We start from the raw sequence: 21,307 nt of genomic DNA, 5'->3' as shown, positions 1-21,307 counted from the left end.
CACACACACAGACACACACGCACACACACACATGCATGCAACCTCAAATGCACATACACACTAAGGTACAGTAATCATCCTCACCCAAACACACACACACACACACACACACATCCTCGGTCCTCGTCCTGCGTTCAGCCCAGTATATCCAAGTATACAGGTGAGGCTTTGGCCAGATTGAGGAGCAGACAGTGGATTTCTTTGATGTTGAGTCTCATGTGCGGCTCTCGCTGCCAGCAGCCCAGCATCAGGTCGTATACTTCTTTAAGACAGGTCCTGGGGCGCTGCAGCACCCTGCCCTGGGTTATACACTCTATCACCTACAGAGGAATACAGACAGACATTGACTTTAATGTCAGCGGTAGTCTTCATTTACGAAACAAAACAAAAAAGAAAACTGGAGGGTTCGTAACAAAGTCACAACTTGCTGCACGTTGAAGATAATGGATATGTGGTGAAGTTGTTTCACCTCACAGCAGTGGCATACAGTGAAAATGTCACGCTGGAAAAATGATTTACTGGGGTGAAAAAGTTGGATGACACTGGCGCAGTCAACAAGACAAATTAAATCCTATTTCTCAATAGCACTTTTGGAAACCCACACTGCTTTAATTGAGTAGAGCTCTCTAGTACAAAGAGTATATATCATTCCCTGGCAGTGGTTTGTAAAATATCTATACTGTTATTAGCCTGCAATATAATTAAGCGCTTTATAATTTCTTCAACCATTAAATACAACGTTCTGTGTGTGTGTGTGTGTGTGTGTGTGTGTGTGTGTGTGTGTGTGTGAATGCTACAGTCCACTGACAAAGTCTTGTCACTTATCTATTTTGTAGAAACACCTGCTATTAACCTGACTTTTAATTAATCATTGGTGTAAGAAATAGCTCATAGAAAGCTAAAACCCTCCCAAATGATGTTCAATGCACTGAAAATAATTAGTTTCACTGAAACAAGATTTATCATTTAACAAGACAAAAGTGTCAATTTTGGCAAGACAAAAGTTTTGTCGCCTATACAAAATTGAACAAATTTCACTGCAATACTAAAATATGTCAGCAAATTAAATAGCGGTGCTGTGAATCCAATGTAATATCTTTTATGACTTCCATGAGCTTGAAGGACTGCATCCTTGCGGTTGGCAAGGATTCTACAATGTATGATGAAGTCATCAGGATCTAGGAGCAGTCTTGCTGCCTCCAGAGTTCATCATATTCTTTGGTTTGGTCTTCCCTTCTCCTTTCTCCTACCCCATAATGCTCATGATGTTATGTCTGGTGACTGGGCCGGCCAATCCTGGAGCATCTTGATCTTCTTCGCCTTGAAAACTTTGAAGTGGAGATGGAAGTATGCGATGGAGCCCCATCCTGCTGCAGAATTTGGCCTCTTTATGGTTGGAATATAAGAGGTAGCTAGATGTCTTGGTATTTGAGACTATTGTGTTGCCTTCCACCCTGCAGATCTCTCGCACACCCCCATACTGGATGTTACCCCCAGACCATGATTTTTCCGCCACCAAACTTCACTGTTTTCTGGGTGAGTCTTGGATCCATGCGGGCTCCAGTAGGTCTCCTTCAATATTTGCGGCAACTGTGGGGTGTTCAACAGAGATTCATCGGAAAAATCCACTTCTTCCACTTCTCCAACGTCCATCCTTTTAGCAGGCGTGGGCCTTGGCAATGCCACACGTTTTTTTTCAATTGTCTTTTGTTTAGTGCTGGCTTCTGGGCACTGATTCGACCATGGAGCCATTTTGAGACAGAATCCGACAAACTGTTCAGGTTGACACAGGGACTTCAGGGGACCAGGTCTGGTGGAGCTCTGCTGCAGTGGAAAATGGGCTGGCCTTGGATTTTCGAGCCAACAAACGTTCCTCTCGAGCAGTTGTCTTGCGGGGTCTGCCTGACCTGGGCTTGTCAAAAACATCTCCATGTCTTCAATGTTTTTTTTATCCTCTGTACTTGACGCTGAGACACACTGAAGTGTCTGCCACATCAGCAGTGGATCGGTCTTCAGCCTCTTGATAATCAACTTTAGTCTCGGGTGAATCTTAGGCATGTTTGCAGAGGTCTAGTTGCAGTGGATGTGAAGGTCTGTGTACTGGGTTGTTTTTTATACACACCTGAGACCTATTGATCCATTATTAGTCACAGGTGAAGCTCATATGACAAGGCGACAACACTTATGTCTTTGCAAAAATTGACCATGGGCTTTACCAGCTGTGAATATTAGAATACTTTTTGACAGTTTCGTTTTGCACTGAAACATATTACAAAAGCTGTTGGGATAAAATGAGCCTCTTGTTAATAAATCTTGATTATAAATATATTTCAGCGGCACTTCAGGTCCATTTGTACACAAGCGACAAGACTTTTGTCAGGGACTGTATTATTGAGCTCTAAAAAAACAGGTGTGTCTTCCAAACTGCAAGGTATCCACTTAAAAAATACAATACAATAAGATTTTCATTTACAATCTCTACATTATTAAGAATTTAGTTTATAATCATCATTATGCTAATCAAGCAGCTATCTACTCAGTCTGTGATTGTTATCAGTGAGAGCAGATATATAATGAATATCTCATTTCGGAACAAAGCTCCATATCCTGTGTAAGAGATATCTGAGCTGAGTCAGATTGGGTTCAGGAGGTGAGTGAACTGTGAACTGAGAAACATTTAATAGATGTAAATTGGAAGAGAAGACCATTATAGGGGTTAAAGGTTGATTTTGGATGTAACCAGAGTAAATCAAAAGAAAAGGGACTGCTGACATGGTTATAATCTGCAACCAAAAGACATCATAAGGTTAAGGTGATGGGTTGAAGGGCTCTGGTAAAGCTTTGTTTTCAGGAAACTGGGTCAAGACCCTGAGTGTCTTAAAGGTAGATTTGTCAGTTATTAATCATTCAGAACATATATAAATAGCCAATAGTGTACTTTTTTAATGATTGTTACATATATTCTCTATCAGCTTGTTCCAGCTTTTCAGTGAGGCTATGCGATTTTAACACTGAGTGAAATCTTCCATCTTCCAAGAATCCATGTTTTTTTATGGTTGCAACACTCAATGAGGACATTCTACATTGTGCATAATTTATACACATCTCCCCCAAGGTTCAGGCTGACGTAACTTTGGCATGTTGGATGTGTGCAGAAGTCCGTTTTGACTAATCCTGAGAGAGGCCAAAATACCAGCAAAACAGCCCAAGAAAAGCTTTCAGTACAGTTATTTGCTCCAAGTTCTTCAGCTCTGCCACACCTCACAATTAATTTAAGACATTTTAGCTTTATATACTGAGATGACTCTGGCCAAAGGATTTGCACAGCGTATACTGATTAGAAACTTGCACACAAAACTGATCAAATATTTGGTCTTATTTTTAACTGAAGGGCTGTTTTCTCATATCTCTGGGCTGTGACTTATTGTTCGCCATCACTTATTAAGGTGAAGGTGCCTCCATGGTGATCTGGTACATTTGCTTTGTACTTTGACTTATTTTTGTTTAGCTGTTCCATTCCACCATTGTGATTTATTGGTAACTATGACTTTCCACTGTACCTCATTATTGGATAGCTGGTACCAAGGCTGTTTCCCATAGGTGAAGATCTCCCAGAGAACAACTCCGAGACTCCAAACATCACTTTCTGTGGTGAACTTTCTGTACATGATGCTCTCAGGGGGCATCCAACGAATTGGTAACATGGTGTGACCTCCGACCTTTGAACATAACATAAACAGACACACACACACACACACAAACAGAAAGAGAGAGAGTATAAAGTCAGTACGGTGAATGTAAGAGAGGATGAAGATTTAGCGAGCTGGTAAAGGAATAGTTCACCCTCAAAATGACTGTAGTAATAGGAAGTTACTATTACTTCAATTCAAAACAGATTGTCTCCATTATTAGATTCTCCGTTCACCATGGAGGCATGCGAGAAAAATACATTTTTATTCAAGAATTCAATATAACACAGGGTGAGTGATTGATTAATTGATTTACAAATGATCATGTTGAAGGTGAGGGTTATTCCTTTAAGCATCCCATTCTCTGACCGACATAGTTCTCTTTAATTCTGCAACTTCATGCATTTCGAAGATATTTATCATGCAGTTTCACCGTACCCCTGATCAGTGCATAATTTGATTTAACGATAGGGGATACTGTTGAGAAAGCATTGATTTACTCCTCCGGGCATGGAGTATACACATATGGCTTTAAGCTCACAAGAAAGGCCCAAATTAAACATAAAAAAGATAATGTCAGGGATTAACCAACTGATTAGCAGTCAAATGTATGAGATAAAATGTGTGAGCCAGTTTGTGTGAGTCAAAAACGTTGTCCATTATTTATAAATATATTTATATACTATACATATACAGTGGTGTGAAAAAGTGTTGCCCCTTCCTCATTTCCTGTTCCTTTGCATGTTTGTCACACTTAAGTGTTTCGGAACATCAACCAATTTAAACACTAGTCAAGGACAACAACCCAAAGTAAACACAAAATGCAATTTGTAAATGAAGGTGTTTATTATTAAGGTGAAAAAAAAATCCTAACATCATGGCCCTGTGTGAAAAAGTGATTGCCCCCCTTGTTAAAACATACTGAACTGTGGTTGTCCACACCTGAGTTCAATTTCTCTAGCCACACCCAGGCCTGATTATTGCCACCTGTTCACAACAAGGCATCACTTAAATAGGAGCTAAATATAAGGCCTATGTCCTTCTAAAGACCTTGAAAAAGTCATCCATGTTTTACACTGCTCGGCTTGATTGTTGTTATTCTTTCTATATGGGTCTATCAGAATCTTTAATCGCCTCCAGTTAGTCCAAAACGTAGCTGCTCTAAACAAAAAAACTGTGAAAACATAACGCCAGTATGATCTTGATTCCCACACTGGTACCTGTCCGTTAGGGATAGATTAAGACTGTTGTTGTTAAGGTAAAGGTCTGGCGCCACCTATCTGGCTGATGCTCTATCCACAATCTCTACCATGCGCAGCGCTCGATGTCGACCACATCAGCTGCTCTGTGATGTCCGAGATCAAAGCTAAAAAATAAGGGCGATAGAGGCCTTTGACATGGGCGCCCCACCCTATGAACAATCTCATGCATATTAAGCTGCACAGACCCTACAAATTTAAATCGCTGCTTAAGACGCGCTTTTTTGCTGTAGCTTTTAACCTCGTTAACCTGGATTCTGATGTTTTAAGTGTGGTTTGTCTCCCTGTGATTCACTTTGGTTGGAGTCGTTTTTACACTGTTATTTATGATTTGACATCAACCCGTTCAGCACTTTGGTCAACTGTTGTTGTTTTTACATGTGCTGTAATAAAAATTAATGACCATTGACAATATATATATATATATATACTGTATATACTGATATATGTGTGTGTGCATGTGAGCTAGGACGTAATTTCCATTCGGGACAGGGGGGGACAGTTCCACCCACGTTTCAAAATCCTGTTTGTCCCCCCCCACACTTTCAAATTCGTTTGATAGTATTTTATTTATGCGTCCCCCAGACACCCCCACACGCACACGCACACGCACACACACACACACACACACACACACACACACACACACACACTTACTTTTCAAACCAAAGTAACACCCTTGTGTGTGAGAGCGATTCAGTTAATTAAACAAATGTTCAATTTGACCTTAAATTGTCCCATCAAACATCGGAGTGAGTTCCAGTCAGAAAGCATAAATCAGCAGCTCACAGTTCCTCCGACACGTTTGGTCATTTCATTGAACTCTAATCTGAACTGAGCCCGTGGAGCTTATTTGATTGTTGTATTACTGTAATTTGCAGTTAAACACAACAGTTCAATACAGCTGAGACTCTCCCAGACTCGGACTGTATTCTTCAACCAGGTTAATCAGCTGGGTTAAGGTTGTAGTGTGAAAACTGAGATACCGTCCTAACCTGCTCGAAATGAAAGTGAATTAAACTTAACCCCTCGTACTGACTCCATAAATTGGGTCTCCCCTCTCCCCTACTTCTCCTCTGAACATGAATCTACCAACCCATCTGCACTCCATTGCTCCACATGGATAGCACAATCCATTTTCTGAGGTTTATGCCTGTTATTAATGGTTTGGTACCCACACTTGGCCTGTTTTTTTGTTAGTCCGTGGGTTATTTAATGGAGTAATAAAATGTGCACGGCCACATAGATAGCCATCAGGTTCACTGCTACGTGTAGGGAAACGTATCTGCAGCTATTACTCTTCATCACCAGGCCCTCGCTTTCCTCCCTGTAAAGCCCTGTGTCTCACTGCTGGTTTGTCTGTCTCTTATTTGCATTTCTCTCTCTGTCTCTGTCAAAGTCCATTATACTTTATAGGCAGAATATAATGAAGTACAGTTTTGTCAAAGTAAGTCAACGTGTGGTACAAGGGTTACGATGTAAGAATGATGATACAGAATACAACTTAAAAAAACACATTTTACACATTACACACGCTTCAACACACTATACAACACTATTTATACTACAACATGCACATTTTCCTAACCTTTAATGAGTTTTACAAGGCTAAGTGCACACATACAGTCTGTCAAACACATTTTCTATGTCTGAGATCACTCTTTACAATAGATACTATGTTGTTTGATAGGTTTATTTAGCTAGCCTAGTTGTAATGTTGAGTGTTTACTATAAGTGGAGATTTGTGCTTCACTAAATTAAAACGGGTTGCACCGCACAAACTAGTTTTTATGGACAGCTTTGCTTTTACTAAATATTCAAAGCCAGACAATAGCAGGTGTCAAATCAATTGTCAAAGCTAACATTAGCTTAGCTTGCTTATTTAGACTGAAGAGTAGAAAAGGTCATGGAATATGGTTAACATATCTGACCGGACACAGGTCATGTCTTACGGTAAAATGTTCAACAATCTATACTATTTTGTTTTCCAGCTGCTGCAAAAAAATATTATCTTTATTTCTCTCTCTCTCTCTCTCTCTCTCTCTCTCTCTCTCTCTACTGTACAATGACAATTTCAAGTAGCTACCAAACAGTTCTGCTGGCATACAGCTGGACTGGAGTATGTGATGTTAGCTGTTCACTGAACATGAGGTGTAAAGCCCTGCCCGTTTCTAGAGCATAATATAATGTGATATGGCTGGTCAGGGGTGTGAAAGGGGCGTACCGGGCAGGCCATCTTAGCATCGCATTGCCAGACCTGTCTCCAAAACAACACAGTGTCCACAGCTCGCAGTGTAAGCTACGGTTTTTGACATGCACCGGCTGTATTAAAAAAAAGCAGATGTTGTTTTAAATGTAAGGGTTTGCAGTGGTGGTTCAACCGGGGCTTGCGGTTTCAGTTTTGTTGTGGCAATTAGGTGGAATAAATCGGCTGTTCGTTCCACAACGTTGGTGCTTTGCATCAGACATTGTTTGTGCATAGGTTGTGGGATACGCTCTGATGCATTAAGACATTGAGTGAATGCCTTTCTTTTAAAATTACACCTGTGCATAATAATACATGAAGACAACACATTTTCTGTGCCCCTTCGTCAAGGACAGAGCCTCTACCGCTAGGCCACCCAGGGTCACATGACCAACGAAGAACCGTGTGTGTGTGTGTGTGTGTGTGTGTGTGTGTGTGTGTGTGTGTAAACTAACCGTAATGTGTTAATCTTCATATTACTGTCTGTAGTTGCAATTTGACTGTCTGGTGAAAATGCTTGTCATGCTTGTAAAAACAGAGGAGATTGCTTTGATCTCTGGAATCAGCTGACAACGTGTCACCTGTGTCAGACTGCCGCCATTAAGGGACACAGAGAGACGCCTGTGAAAAGAAGCCTCGGACAGCCTAGGTGTCAAAAGTAAAATGACCTCATCATGAGCACCAGAAGGCGTTTGCGAGCGTATTGGTATATAATTTACTAAAATTAAAATTATGTTTACATACATCATTTTAAAAAAGGACTCTGAAAGTTTTTTGGCTAAAGAGTGGATGAAGACAAATGACAATATCGTCAAGGAAAGATCCGCTCGCTGTCTTGTCGCTCTGAGGCAGATAATTCAAAAACGATACTACACTGAAATAAACACTAAACTTAGACAGTGATTTCAAAAAACTGTAAAAGATATCAAACCGCTGAGATATAGCCTAACAGCTGAATTTTTCATGAAGTTTGAATTGCGTCAGTAGGTGAAAGTATGAAGGAGGAGATGGGTTTTCAGTACAGTGCGCAGACGTGGCATCTCTCCCTGTCACCAGCTCTCTCTCCTCTCTCTCCTGGCTGCCAGTAGCTTCGTTGTCAGTCTTTGTCTCTTTTGCTGTTGCCCTGACTCTCTGTTTCACTCTCTCTCTCTCTCTCACTCAATCTCTTTTCCCAGTTCTCACCTTCCTTCACCGTCTCTAGAGCTGCTTGTCTGTCTCTCCCCCCACCCACCCCCCCCCCCCCCCCCCCCCCCCCCCCCCCCCCCCCTCCTCTGTCTTATTATTATGCATCATTTCAGCTATAGACCACTGTCTAAGTGTTCTAGGAAAGACTCAGAAAAGGAGGACAAATAAAGCAGAGGAGTGCTGTGTGCTCTCCGTGGTTACATCCTGGAGGCTGTGGTATCCATGGCAATGGGGCCAGTTAAAAAAGAAAGCATTATGGGATGTGGTGTGGGAGGGGCTTATGTGACTAACCCTGCCCACTCTCACACAGGAACCCTACCTTATTTGCCCTTTGTGTTGCTATGGAAACAAAAACTCTTTCCAAGAATGTGGAAAAGTGTGTGTGTGTGTGTGTGTGTGTGTGTGTGTGTGGTGTGTGTGTGTGTGTGTGTGTGTGTGTGTGTGTGTGTGTGTGTGTGCGTGCGCGTGTGTGTGTGTGTGTGCGCGTGTGTGTGTGTGTGTGTCTTGGTTTTTATTTTTTCCCTGGAGAAAAAAAACCAAACGTGTTCTTCTACAGTAAAATGGTTGACATACAGTATGTGGTATGTTTAGAAAACATTCTTTATTTTAGTAATCCTGTCACTCATGTGAAATGAAAAAAAAAATCAGGTTTTAGTACTTTCTAAGTTGAAAACAACATTCTTATCTAAATTCTTAAAGTCGCTGCTGGACTCAACTCCCTGGTATTCACATATTTTATATTAAATATATATATATATATATATTATATATTCACATACTAATTGTTTCTAAAAAATAATCTGGATTTAAAATGTCCTTTTTCTTTTGTTTATGGGGTCACCAAAGACCGGGGCTATGTAACAGTGTTTTTTTTTAAATATCCAAGGCATGCTGGATGCAGGTGATAGCAGGAAATGTTGTTATAGTGGAGGGTTTTGATAACAGCTTTGTTCTGGAAAACAAAGATGTCCTAAGCCATTTATGAGTCCAATCATCTAAAAGCTGAACAGGAGCATTATGCCGATATGAGCCTTGGATGGGTCAAGATACGGTCCGAGCAGCAGTCCCAAGCAAGAGAAGTTAGGACTGATGAAGTAGCTCGTAAAATTCCAACTATATAGTTTTCCTGGCCAAATTTACAACTAAGATAAAAGATTGTTGCACATTCCTGCATAACGTTGTCTTAAGATTTGGTTAGCTTGTCTTTCAGCCCACATTTATGTAGGTTTATATGTGTATGTGTATGGTTTATGTGTGTTTTTATGGTTTGTTTGTGTCTTTTTATGATTTTTAGACATGGTTTTTAGAGTAACTGCAAAGCTGCATTCTTAATCATTCAACCAGGGGTTCAAATTAGCAGAAAGGATCCGGCACCTACGATTAATAAATAATCTAATAATCTAATTGGCAGTTTCGTTCAGAGTTTTATTCTAAAGCAGCGCACCACCATGAGTCCATGAATAAATGAATCTCTGGGAGTAGTTTACATACCAGCAGGACAGCAGAGTATCTGTTATCTAGACTGCTAGTCAGTGGAACAGGTGATCTTTGCCGGGTGGGTTTTTTTCATCACATAATGATGAGATACTGTATTTCAGATCAAATCTTGGCATCAGTTTGACTAAAATGATAAAATGATTGATTTTGGCAAGACTGGATTAACTGAAATGCGTTTAAGGCCCAAGGCAAACAGCGTCCTACTTTACTTTTCACCATTTCTCTAACTGAGAATGTGGTTGAAGAAGATTTTTTTTTTTTTTTTTTTACTAGTAACTTTTAATTAAAAAAAAATTGAATACCGCACATTACAACATCAAATGTTTACTTCAAGTGAAAAGAGAGGCATTGTATCCGCACAATGTACTCACATTTACTTAACGCCTGTTTAAGGTGGAGATTTCAACTCTGAATAGTTTAATGAACAATAATGCATCATATTTTAATTGTGATATTTTGTGAGCAACGTAACCAGTAACATTTCTCTGTCAGGTCAATGTAGTAGTACGTTTTCCTCTGAAGTAGAAGTACACAGTAAGTCAGTATTAGTCTGTTGGGTGGGATATTAAGTGCTTTAAGGGCCCTCTGGGAGTTATTTCGGGGTAAAATGGTTCTGGAGAAAGCTACAAGCAGCAGTACAGGAGGCCGAGCAATCAGCCCGTTCTGAGAAGAAAAAAAAAGGTATGTTTTTGAACGGGCACTGCACTGGTAATAAAATAATAATGGGAAAATGTACAATAAGATTATATACGTATATTTCAATGTGTCGACAGAATCATCTTTATGTTATTGTGTATAGTACACATAGAGACAGCAGTGTTTTGTCTGTCCACATGCACCCTCACTCCTGCGCACATTAACTGCTCCACTACTGCTTCACTTCCTTTCATCCTACACATCTGGGCATGGCCAATAGGTTTAGGGGAGAAAAGCAATTGATCCATCCCCAACTACCACTGCAAATCCTCTCTCTCTGCCACACCACACACACACACACACACACACACACACACTGAAAAAAGGCTGCACGGACAGGCTCAAGGTTTCAATCAAGGCATCCTGTCCATCTTTTCAAGCGCATGTCAGGTATATTGTGTAACACAGGATTCAATGACGTCAACACAGCCCCTTCAGTCCAACGCCTCTGCTTCTATTACCCTACGCACACACACACACACACACACACACACACACACACACACACACATATATATAAGCACTTGAGCGGGGCTCCTCCAATTCCTCTATGACTCATCTTTGCTCCTGTCTGACGCAAAAGCATGACTAGGTCTCACCACCACCACCACCACCACCACCACACACACACACACACACCTCTGTCTCTCCTGAATGCTGAAACACGTCTGGATCTCTTTGTTTTACCTCCTTCCATGCTGTACCTTTTGTTTGCTTTGCTGTTTATTTCTTGAATGTCTATCTTTTTGTCCTTTTTGGACATTTCTTGCTGTTTTTCTGCCTCTACTAGTCTCCTCTGTGGATGTCTAAAGCTGCAGCATTGTGTTGTTATTGACGACTGTGTACAAGCTGCCTTGTCTGCAGACCTCAGCATGTGTGTGATGCTTTATAGCTCCATTACTGCTTTTTCTCCTTTTTGTGTTTTTTATTTGTCTTGATTTCTCCCCTGCCCGGCCTCCCACCCTTTTCCCTCCATCTCGCGCTCTCGCTCTCTTTTCCAGCTCTTTCTCTCCTTTCATCTCTTCGCCACCCTCCTGCTTCCGTCTCCCACACTTCCATCTCCATCCTTCTCCCCCTCTCTTTCTCTACTACTGCCTCAGCATACTAAACAGAAGTTCTCTGATTACTTTTATTCCTGAGAAACACTGAATACAACTCCGAGGCTCAACGCCACTGCCTTCGCCCGTTGCTATGACTACAGCCTCAGCGCTTAGCGTTACTGAGGAGGGGTAAAAGGAAGGAGAAGGAGGAGGAGGGTTGGTGTGTGTCGTCACACAGAGATAGTACAAAAGAAAGCCACAGAGGAGAGACCTTAATCTTTTTTTTTTTTTAACTTTTTTGCCTTTGATGCCACACACAACTAGTTATTCCTAATTTAATCTCCACAGTGTTCAAAAAAAGGCCAATGAAAAGGCAGTTGGGAAACTAAGCTAAATAAATAAATAGCAAAATAAACTATACGTAAAGTCTCTTTCTAATCTATCATTAAAATTTCTGTCAAACTACAGTGTTAATGCACCAGTAATTGTGTGTATGAAGGGAAAAATTTGAAAAGAGAGCTAAATCTGAATGCAGGCCAAAATCTAGACTAAACTGCATTTCCTACGTAACAAAGTAAAAACAATTTATTTTTGTAGGGTCTTAACTACACTGAGCTTTTGTCCAGACTTATTATTGTGGCAACATACATAGACATGTTTTTCCATTAAAAAGAAAATGCATTAATCAAAGGGCTTATCGATCATTGTTATCTTTCTGATTGTTAAGGTTATACTCTATCTCTCTTTCTCCCTCCTCCTCCAAGTTCACTGTCACTGTCACTCAAGTCAGCGTGTCACAGTGGACGGGAGGCAGGGCAGGAGAAATGACAGTCACTATCAATCAATCTGTATGATTTATTAGATTTCAGCCATTTGGGAAAATGACAGATTTTGCTGTACGGAAGGTGGGGAAAACACACATGCTTCTGCTGTTAAATTTTCTTGCAACACACACACACACACACATATATAGAGATGCATACTGATACTCAACATGTGCACCCACACATCTCAATTAATTTATAAATGCCGCTGCATCTCTCTCCCTCTACTTCTAGCAGAGTAGCCCTTTGTACGCTGACCCTGAGATGGGTTTGACCTGCACTTCCTACGTCGTGAATAGATCTATACGTATGTTTTGTGTGCCCTTGTAGTCTGCATTATATACAGATTATATCAGGCTCTTTGAAAAAAGAAAACACATACTCTATATGCTGAGCTTTGGAGTTTGATTGACACAAGTACCAGAAGTTTAACTGTTTCGACTAACCAGACTTTGTGCAGTTTGTAGAAACATTCTCGTGCCTATTTCACTGTCACAAATTAAGCAAAAGAACAACAGTGGATTCAATGTGTGTTTTAAAGTCTTGAATCTGCCTCCAGGTTCATATTTATTATTTCTTTGGCTCCAGTAAAGAAAATAGGATACACACATTCCAGAAGTACTCTTTCCTTAGAGTTAATTTGCAGTTTATAAAGATTGTGTTCTAAAGTAACAATGTGATTGAAGTTAGTCTTATAATATGAATATTATTTATTATACATAATATTTTATATACATAATATCTCAGAAACCTTGAATATCATGACCTTGTCATTGATTAGATATGATCAATATGGCATTAGGTCTTTTTCATTTTAATATGTAGTTTTCATTGGAGTGAGAGAGTGTAGATTGGAGTATATTTCATTGAGTGTATCACATATTTACAGTGGTATATACTATTAAAATAGCCCCATATCATCACATACCCTTAACCATTCCTAGAGATTGTCGTGGTTTTATTTCAGTTTGACTAATTGCTGGTTTGATTTGCATTGAGAAATGATTTTATGGAAAGTATCCCATGCCAATCTCTATGTATGGTGAAGGGTATGTGATGATGGGGCCTATTTTTAATTCCAAAGGCCAAGGGAACTTCATCAGGATGCACAATATCCTGGATCCATGAAATAACTGGCCTTTAATAATAAAAATCTGCCTGCCTCTATGGGAATTTAACATAGGAGTATTTATACTTATGCCCGCTGCATTTTAAGGAAGAACAGTTATTTATTTACAGTTCATTATTCATTCACAAAGAAAATTGGAGTCCTTAAAAGGTTGGATTTTTCCTTTTTTTTAAATTAAGACATTAAGATTTATTTACAAAAGAGGATTTTTTTATTCCTCTTTTTAGTCAACTTAAGCATGGGCATGTAAACTTATGAGCACCACTGTATTGGTGCGTGTAATGCAAAAAAAATGCTGTAGTGGTTATCCAAACAAACAGCCCTTATTTTACACACACTATGACCTAACAAAGCATGATAGTTATCCTCCCTCCCCCTATATTTAATTACACACAGTATGGCATCACAGTAAGCTACATGTAGCCTGTGTTTAATTTCACTGCACTAGCTCCCACAGCAAGCTTCTTACTGCAACTCCGGTGGAATCGGTCATGCTCATGCAAGGGAGGAGCAGAGAGGGACCCATGCAGCAAGGAAGAGGCAGGCTTAAAGAAGGACCAAAAAAGATATCGACACGTACACCTACCCTGTAGTAGTCAGTGCTGTAGACGTCTCTCGACATGCCAAAGTCTCCAATCTTTACCAGCAGGTTCTCGCCCACCAGGCAGTTCCTATTTACATAACATAACCAAACACAAACATAAGGTGCATTTCAACAGGTTCTGGGGTCTAATAGGTCCCCAGAACTATTTTAAAGAAACCAAAAGGTTCCTCAGTCCAATGTGTCTGCGCTTCCTACTGCGGCCTGAAGACCCGAGAAGATTGTGCAAATTAGTCCGTTGAGAGGACGAGTCCTGCTGTCGGTCGCAGGGGTGAACACACTCTCTAGCCTGCAATTCACTTCATCAAAAAAACACTTGAAATGGTCGTTCATTCACAGCACCGCCGTGCTCTCTCTCTCTCTCTCTCATGCTGGCCCCGAGACACACATCTGCAACTTGCAGTTCCATGAGGTGATTGCTCGCGCAATTCACGCTCTATTTCTCTTTTTTTAAATGAGTCAGCAAAGCCTAACTTTACTTTTAATGTTGTCAAAGAAAGAAGATAAATGTTCTCCCCTCGTCCTAAAATGGTAAAAATCGATGCTAGAAGCCTACTTCCTTGTTTACTGCTGCACAGGTGTGAATCTAATGCAGAGGAGGAGAATGAAACTTTTAGGGCAAACTGACACAATTAAAGAACTTCATTTTTATTTCTCTCACTTCCAGCTCCGTTCCTCAGCTCTGTCGTCGCTCGCCTGAGCTCCAACATCTCCGCAGCCAATGCAGTTCAGTGTGGCCGCTGCCTCGCGCTAACACTCTTTTTTTCTCTCCGTCTTATTTAAAATGACTCGGAAAGCCGGCGACAACGCCTAAATTTACTTTTAATGTGATCAAACCAAGAGAAATGTTCTCTCTTGTCCTAACGTGGTCGTAAATCAATATGAGAGTACTTACTTGTTTTATGAGTGAAGCTGTCGGTTTACATAGCTTGAGACCTTGATACCTCTACCATATTCTATATGTTTTATACCTGGCAAAAGTTTAGTAGCGGAATTGATGAATATTTTTGAATAATAACTCAGGTTTGTAGAGTTTGACATGTTTTTGTCGTGGTGTGGTTTCATTACATGAGAATCATTCAGTCACTGTACAAATCAATCAGCCAATCATAGACCATAGATCTCTACTTTTTTCCCAGAATAATACAAATAACAAACGGGCACAGAGTGTATAAGGAAGAAAGTGACAAACCTGGTGGCCAGGTCGCGGTGCACAAAGTGCTGTGATGCCAGGTAGACCATGCCAGATGCTATCTGCTGGGCGATGTGCAGCATCTGAGACTGGGTCAGCTCCACAGGTCTGGTGGTCTGACCCTCTGCCATCAGAACTGCATCCGGACCGTGAGCCCTGCAAGGGACAGGAGGGGGAGCAGGTGCAAAAGTTAGCCCGGTCATGTGTGTTGGAGTCATGTTGTTTCCTGTGCAATGTTGCTAATCAACCATATCAAATAATACATCTACCCCTATTAGAAGATGGAGCTGAATCTCTTCAAAATAGCAGAAGAAATGTATAATGTACAATCTTTGTCTAGTTATGCCTTTGTTTTTATGATGCCATTTTAGAAAGCAAAAAAAGACATGCCTGAGGAACTTGTTGAGGTCTCCGTGTTTCATGTACTCAAACACCATGATGAGAGGGTCGCTCTCCACACAGACTCCATAGAAAGTGACAATGTGTTCATGTTGAAGGTTGGTCAGCAGCTCAGCCTCACGGTGGAAATCCTTCCTGGCATTTTCACTGGCCTCTTTAAGTGTCTGCATACACACACACACACACACACACACACAGAAGTGACATTTTAATACACTGACAAATGAAAAACTCATACATTATGCCACGTACACTATTGCCAATTACTCATTTTCACATTACATCCAGTCTGCTCAAATTTATTTGGCTGATGTCTCGTAGAAAAGAAAAACAAGTGAGTGCCTTGCCATGGATAAATGAGTTACAGCAACTCAGCACACACACACACACACACAGACACAAACACACACACACAAAGTGTGAAATTACTGGCACCGTGCAAGGTTTGATACAACGACAGAGCAGGAAAAGAATTATTTTAATGTGCAATTGCAAAGCACATTCGTTATAATCCCTGGTTCCCTTTGAAACTAATATTTTTCTCCCTTCCATGAATCAGGAAATCTCTCAGGAAGGTTGTGTAATGCAATTATCTCAGAGAGAGAGAGAGAAAGAAAGAGAGAGGTAGATATGCAGGAAATGATACCAGGTCTGTATTTATTTCAAATCACAAAGAAGAAAAATATAGAAAATGTATCTTGTCCTCCATTAATAATTGATTGTCTTCCTATATGACATGGATATACGTTTGCTTTCCATCCAACTTGTGAGTGTGTGTTCGTTAGTGTGTTTTTGTTTGTGTGTGTGTGTGTGTGTGTGTGTGTATAATGTGTACATCACAGATAGAAGCTCCTATTACAAAATAGTGTAAAGGACAAGGAGAAATCACTAAGTAAGCTCAGGAAGAAGGAAATGACCCGCGACCTTTCAGCTGGAACGCTGAGATACCAGAAAATGAGACCGACTGTAACTCCACCCACTCATATTTTCAGCCAATCATGATCAAACAAATGCTTGGTCATGTACATTACAGGATGTAATGTAATACTACATGATGACTGTATGATGGATTGTTACAGTAGGAATACTGTATGAAAGCATACACTCCATTCTCAGTTTGAAATGTGATATTGGTCATCTTCATGTATGGAAAATCTGAGTTGACTTTCCTCCAATGAGAGTGAACGTCTTAGTTAGACCTTTCTTAGTTAGACCTTTCTTAGTTAGGCCTTTCAGTCTCAGTTTATGCAATGGAAGAGTTGGAAGGAGGAAAAACACCTACCATGGCCCAGCAACCCAGACTTTGTTTTTTTAATGGCTTCTAACTTGAAGCATTAGTGAACAATGTACATTAATTTGTATTAATTAAGCTATTTACAACTCATAAACCTTTTGTTAAAAAGTGACTTTTTAAAAGTGGCATTAAAATGCTTATAGGCCACTAGATATAGCATGGCTTCTTTTGTCATTATCCACACTGTGTTGAGCTCAAACTGTGTGCTCCAGGCAAAAGGAAATCTGGGATACAAACGGTGATGAAAGAAAAACAAAAACTTTCTTTCCTGGCAAACAAATGCACTCAATAAACTAAACTGTTTGGTGTATCAAACCACCAGAGTAAAACAAATGTTAATGTTGAATTTAGAGACTTTCCTGTGAGCCACAAATATTTACCTATGATCACGTTCTGAGTCTCTGAAGTCAATGCTGTATTAATTCCCAGGCTAAAAGCCATAACATTGTCAGTCATGCAGTCTGCGCACATTCAGGTCTTTGGACAAATGAGAAGCAATCAACAACCTCTGGCCCGGTAATGTTTGCATGTGAGACCGAGAAGGTGAACATTATTGAAAGGTGCTCATGATTGATGGCATGCGGGAGTTTCAGCGTGTATAGGCGTGTGTATTTCTGTGTGTATCTGCATGTGTTAAAGTGTGCCTGTGATCGATGGCTTCTGTATTACGGCTGACTGGCTGATTGATAGCCAACTCTAAAACCAGGACTATTAGTGAGTGTAACTTATTGTAATGTGGTGTATATATTTCTTTAATGTAGCATGCATGACAGAGTGCAACATAAGTTCAGTATGTATGTGTGGATTAATGTGATCATGAAGGGAGGAGGGGGGTGGGGCTATTTAAAGCAAAGTACACCTCAAAAATTCAAATTGGTGTATGTTCATTCCCACAATGTTGAATAGCTGGACATGCTTTCTTTATGCTGAGCGGTGGGGAGACAGGCTGTGATGATGACCAAATGCACTGACAAATCTTGCCGCTGCTTCATGCACATTTTTAATATATTTCCACAAACAAGTTCCAATTTTTTTTTTGAAGATTATTTTTGGGGCATTTTAGTACTTTAAATGACAGGACAGCTGAAGACAAGAAAGGGGAGGGGGGGCGTGACATGCAGCAAAGGGGCGCAGGTCGGAGTCGAACCCAGGCACGCTGCATCGAGGAGTAAACCCCTATACACCAACCGAGCTAGCTGGGCGCCCACGTTGCACAAATTTTAAGTTAAATTACACAAGGTTAGCAAAAAGACAAACAAAATCAGTGTGAAGCAAGATTTCATAATAAAATTAACTGATGTATTACGGTTTCTATACTAACTAAGTCATTTATATTACTTTATTTAATTGATTCGTGTCCTCTGTTCACCTTTATTTGGTCATCAAATCTGTGTTTTATGTCCTCCCACATCATGATGTAAGCTTTGGTTTTAGGTGTCTACGTTTTGAGAAATCTGCCTCTAAGATTTCTGCTGCACCAGTACAATGGAGATGAAAGGCATTTTGTTTGTGGTATTCCCTGCATTTAAAGACCTAACTTTCTAAAACAGAGTTTAAGAGAGTTTTTATTTTTTGTTTGGATGAACTATCCCTTTAAGCAATGTCATAATTTATTTTGAAAAAGACCCACTTTCATCACATCGTCTCTATGTTGATGCAGCAACACGGAGGAGGAAAAGACAACTGTAAAGAAACTGTGAGTCATACCAGTTTATAAAAAGACGGGGACGAAAAGAGCAGGAAGAGTGTGCTATAAGCAGGTGGTACATTAGCTAATTGAAAAATAAATAAGATGAATTAGAGAGAGAGAGTTCAATCAATGAAGTGACTCTAATGACTAAATGAATCATCTACATGCAAACGGCAGTTTGAGAATTACACTTTATTTTTACTGTGGGTTGACTGCCGATAATATAATGTTTTACCAGATTTGACATGCGGCATAGCAACACCTTGTTCTCCAACCGAGAACTGTGCTGTCTGGGAGTTTCAGGTGCACATTCTACAGAGAGCTCAGACTGAGCTGGAGCTAAGCTGGCAGCAAACATCAGTGCGCCAGCAAGCGGTTTAGAGAAAAGAAGATGGAGGATTTGAGGAGAGGAAAGTCACAGGATGAAGGACTGCAGAGGAGAGAGACAACGTACTGCAGGTGAGAGTTAGAGGTGAGGCGTGGAAGACAGAAGAGGAAGTGGGGACAGGATGGGGGACTGTCTCTCTCGCAGGTCATGTATTGTTAATGAGAAGTTCTCCACCAATCAGATCGTGTTTCACCGCAGACCAGGAAAGAAAGCATCCTTAATGGAGAGATGCATAGACGGATAAATGTGATTGGAGAAGGCTCCCTGGGAAACCATTCAATTCGACTCCGGAAGTCAGCTCTTTGAATGTAATTCCATCTTTTTCCTTAAAGAGAAACTCTTGAAGGAATGGGTTTCTAACAATAGCAGAAGAAAGGGAGGTGAGGAGATAGCAAACAGTGTAAAGTATCTATTTCGGAAACATAACATCTGCAAAATCTTCAGTAGTTTAAATGTATGTCAGATCTCAGTTGCAAAACATGATAGTAAGAACAATAACTTCTGTTAAAATATTAACATTATGGCTTTTATTTTGGTGTCACCAATCATTCTGTAGGAGCAGGGGTTTTCAAGGTGGAGACCGGGGGTGTGGCCTTGACTGCAGTTTGAAAGCCATGATGCCTCTCTCTCATTGGTGGGCCAAATTCTCTGGGCGGGCCAAACAGAGAAAGGGGAAGTAACTTTGCCCCTTATGACCTCATAAGGGGAAGATTCCAGATCGACCCATCTGAGCTTTCATTTTCTCAAAGGCAGAGCAGGATACCTAGGGCTCGGTTTACACCTATCACCATTTCTAGCCACTGGGGGACCATATATGGGCTGCGGGAACTCATATTAATGTTAAAAAACCTTATAAAGTGAAGTTGCCAAAGTTTTCATGCCGTGGGACCTTCAAGTCTCCTTTATAGCTATAAAGTGTTTGGATCACGTCTGGATATTGCTGAAATGTTTGGACTTGTAACATTAATCTACATTACAGATGAAAGTTACACCCATTTATTTCTGTGCTTTGAAATGTGTTTGCTGCGGTAACAACAGTGAAAAGAAGACCAGCAGGCCCTCAAATTACCTTGACAGCCACTAGTATCTTCTCCTGGTCAGGTGAGAGGTTGTAACACTCAGCCAGGAAGACTTTTCCGAAGGCTCCTTCTCCCAGCTCTCTCTTCAACACAATGTTGTGTCGCTTGATATGCTGGACGACTGTTGAAAAGAGGAAAGACAGACAAGATAAGGAGAACTCCACTTAAAAGGTGGCCCCTTAAGTTTAGAAACGTTGTGTACGTTAGTTCACATGAGGTCACAAAAACTTAACACATTATGTCAAATAGACGTCAATTACTAAACCGTGATCATACTAAACATAATTTTAATTAATCTTTGATCTGTCGGTGAGATTTTACCACAGCAAGACAAAACTACAACACAAGTATATGTAAAATATAATGTCATATTATATTAATACATATCTTTTAATCTTTTATATATTTTTAAAAACATACAGTCGCAGCAAATAATAATAATGGTTGTCTAAAGTTGAAAACATGTTAACTGTATGGGGGATTTCACACATTTAAAAAGTATTACTCTGTTTTGTCATACGCTAATTTAAGCAAGTTTTAACCGTACAGTAATGTAAATTTAAAAGCGTGTATCTCTCTGTTTCATGTAGCCTATGTAATCTCCCTGCCTGCTCACCCACAGTTGGATAAGAGTCGACAAACATGCTCTCTGTTGCTAAGTAACTCGTGACTCCATGCCAGATTTTTTAGAAAAATTGGCATCTCACCATCGTGATGATACAAGATTGTATTCTACAGAACGATTAACAGTGTGGTGCCCTTGCTATAACCTGGCTAAGCCCTGTCTTTTTGACTGTGGGCCAAATGTCTGCATGAACTGTCTGCCTGCAAGAGAGCACAGATTACCCCACACTACATGGACTTGGGTATGTCTTGAACACACACACACATACACACACACACGCACACACACAGAGCTGAGATTTATCTGTGATGTGATTAAGAGGCGCATTTGAAGAAAAGCTGTCCACTCAGAATATCACATTAAAGCCCAGCTAGACTTTCAGAAGCTGCATCAATCTACACTGTGAGCTATAGAGGTCCACCATAACCCAATATTGTACAGACATAGAGAGAGAGAGAGAGAGAGAGAGAGAGAG

At 40.4% G+C, this 21,307-nt stretch overlaps 1 protein-coding gene across 1 annotated transcript in view; it reads right to left on the bottom strand.

Annotated features, from left to right (window-relative positions):
* Nucleotides 1-75: 75 nt before the first annotated feature.
* The window catches only part of ntrk2a (neurotrophic tyrosine kinase, receptor, type 2a), a gene marked incomplete at its 5' end in the record, with an annotated part of 93,513 nt that continues 72,281 nt past the window's right edge, over nucleotides 76-21,307 (bottom strand). Inside the window, 6 exon segments of the mRNA XM_032515075.1 lie at nucleotides 76-320; nucleotides 3,561-3,719; nucleotides 14,151-14,235; nucleotides 15,358-15,513; nucleotides 15,748-15,920; nucleotides 20,198-20,328. Of these exon segments, the coding sequence (XP_032370966.1) occupies nucleotides 135-320; nucleotides 3,561-3,719; nucleotides 14,151-14,235; nucleotides 15,358-15,513; nucleotides 15,748-15,920; nucleotides 20,198-20,328 (890 nt within the window). The 3' untranslated portion in view covers nucleotides 76-134.

The sequence above is a fragment of the Etheostoma spectabile genome, chromosome 5 (genome assembly GCF_008692095.1).
Source record: "Etheostoma spectabile isolate EspeVRDwgs_2016 chromosome 5, UIUC_Espe_1.0, whole genome shotgun sequence".
NCBI lineage: Eukaryota > Metazoa > Chordata > Actinopteri > Perciformes > Percidae > Etheostoma > Etheostoma spectabile.
This window is presented reverse-complemented; position numbering and strand designations above follow the sequence as displayed.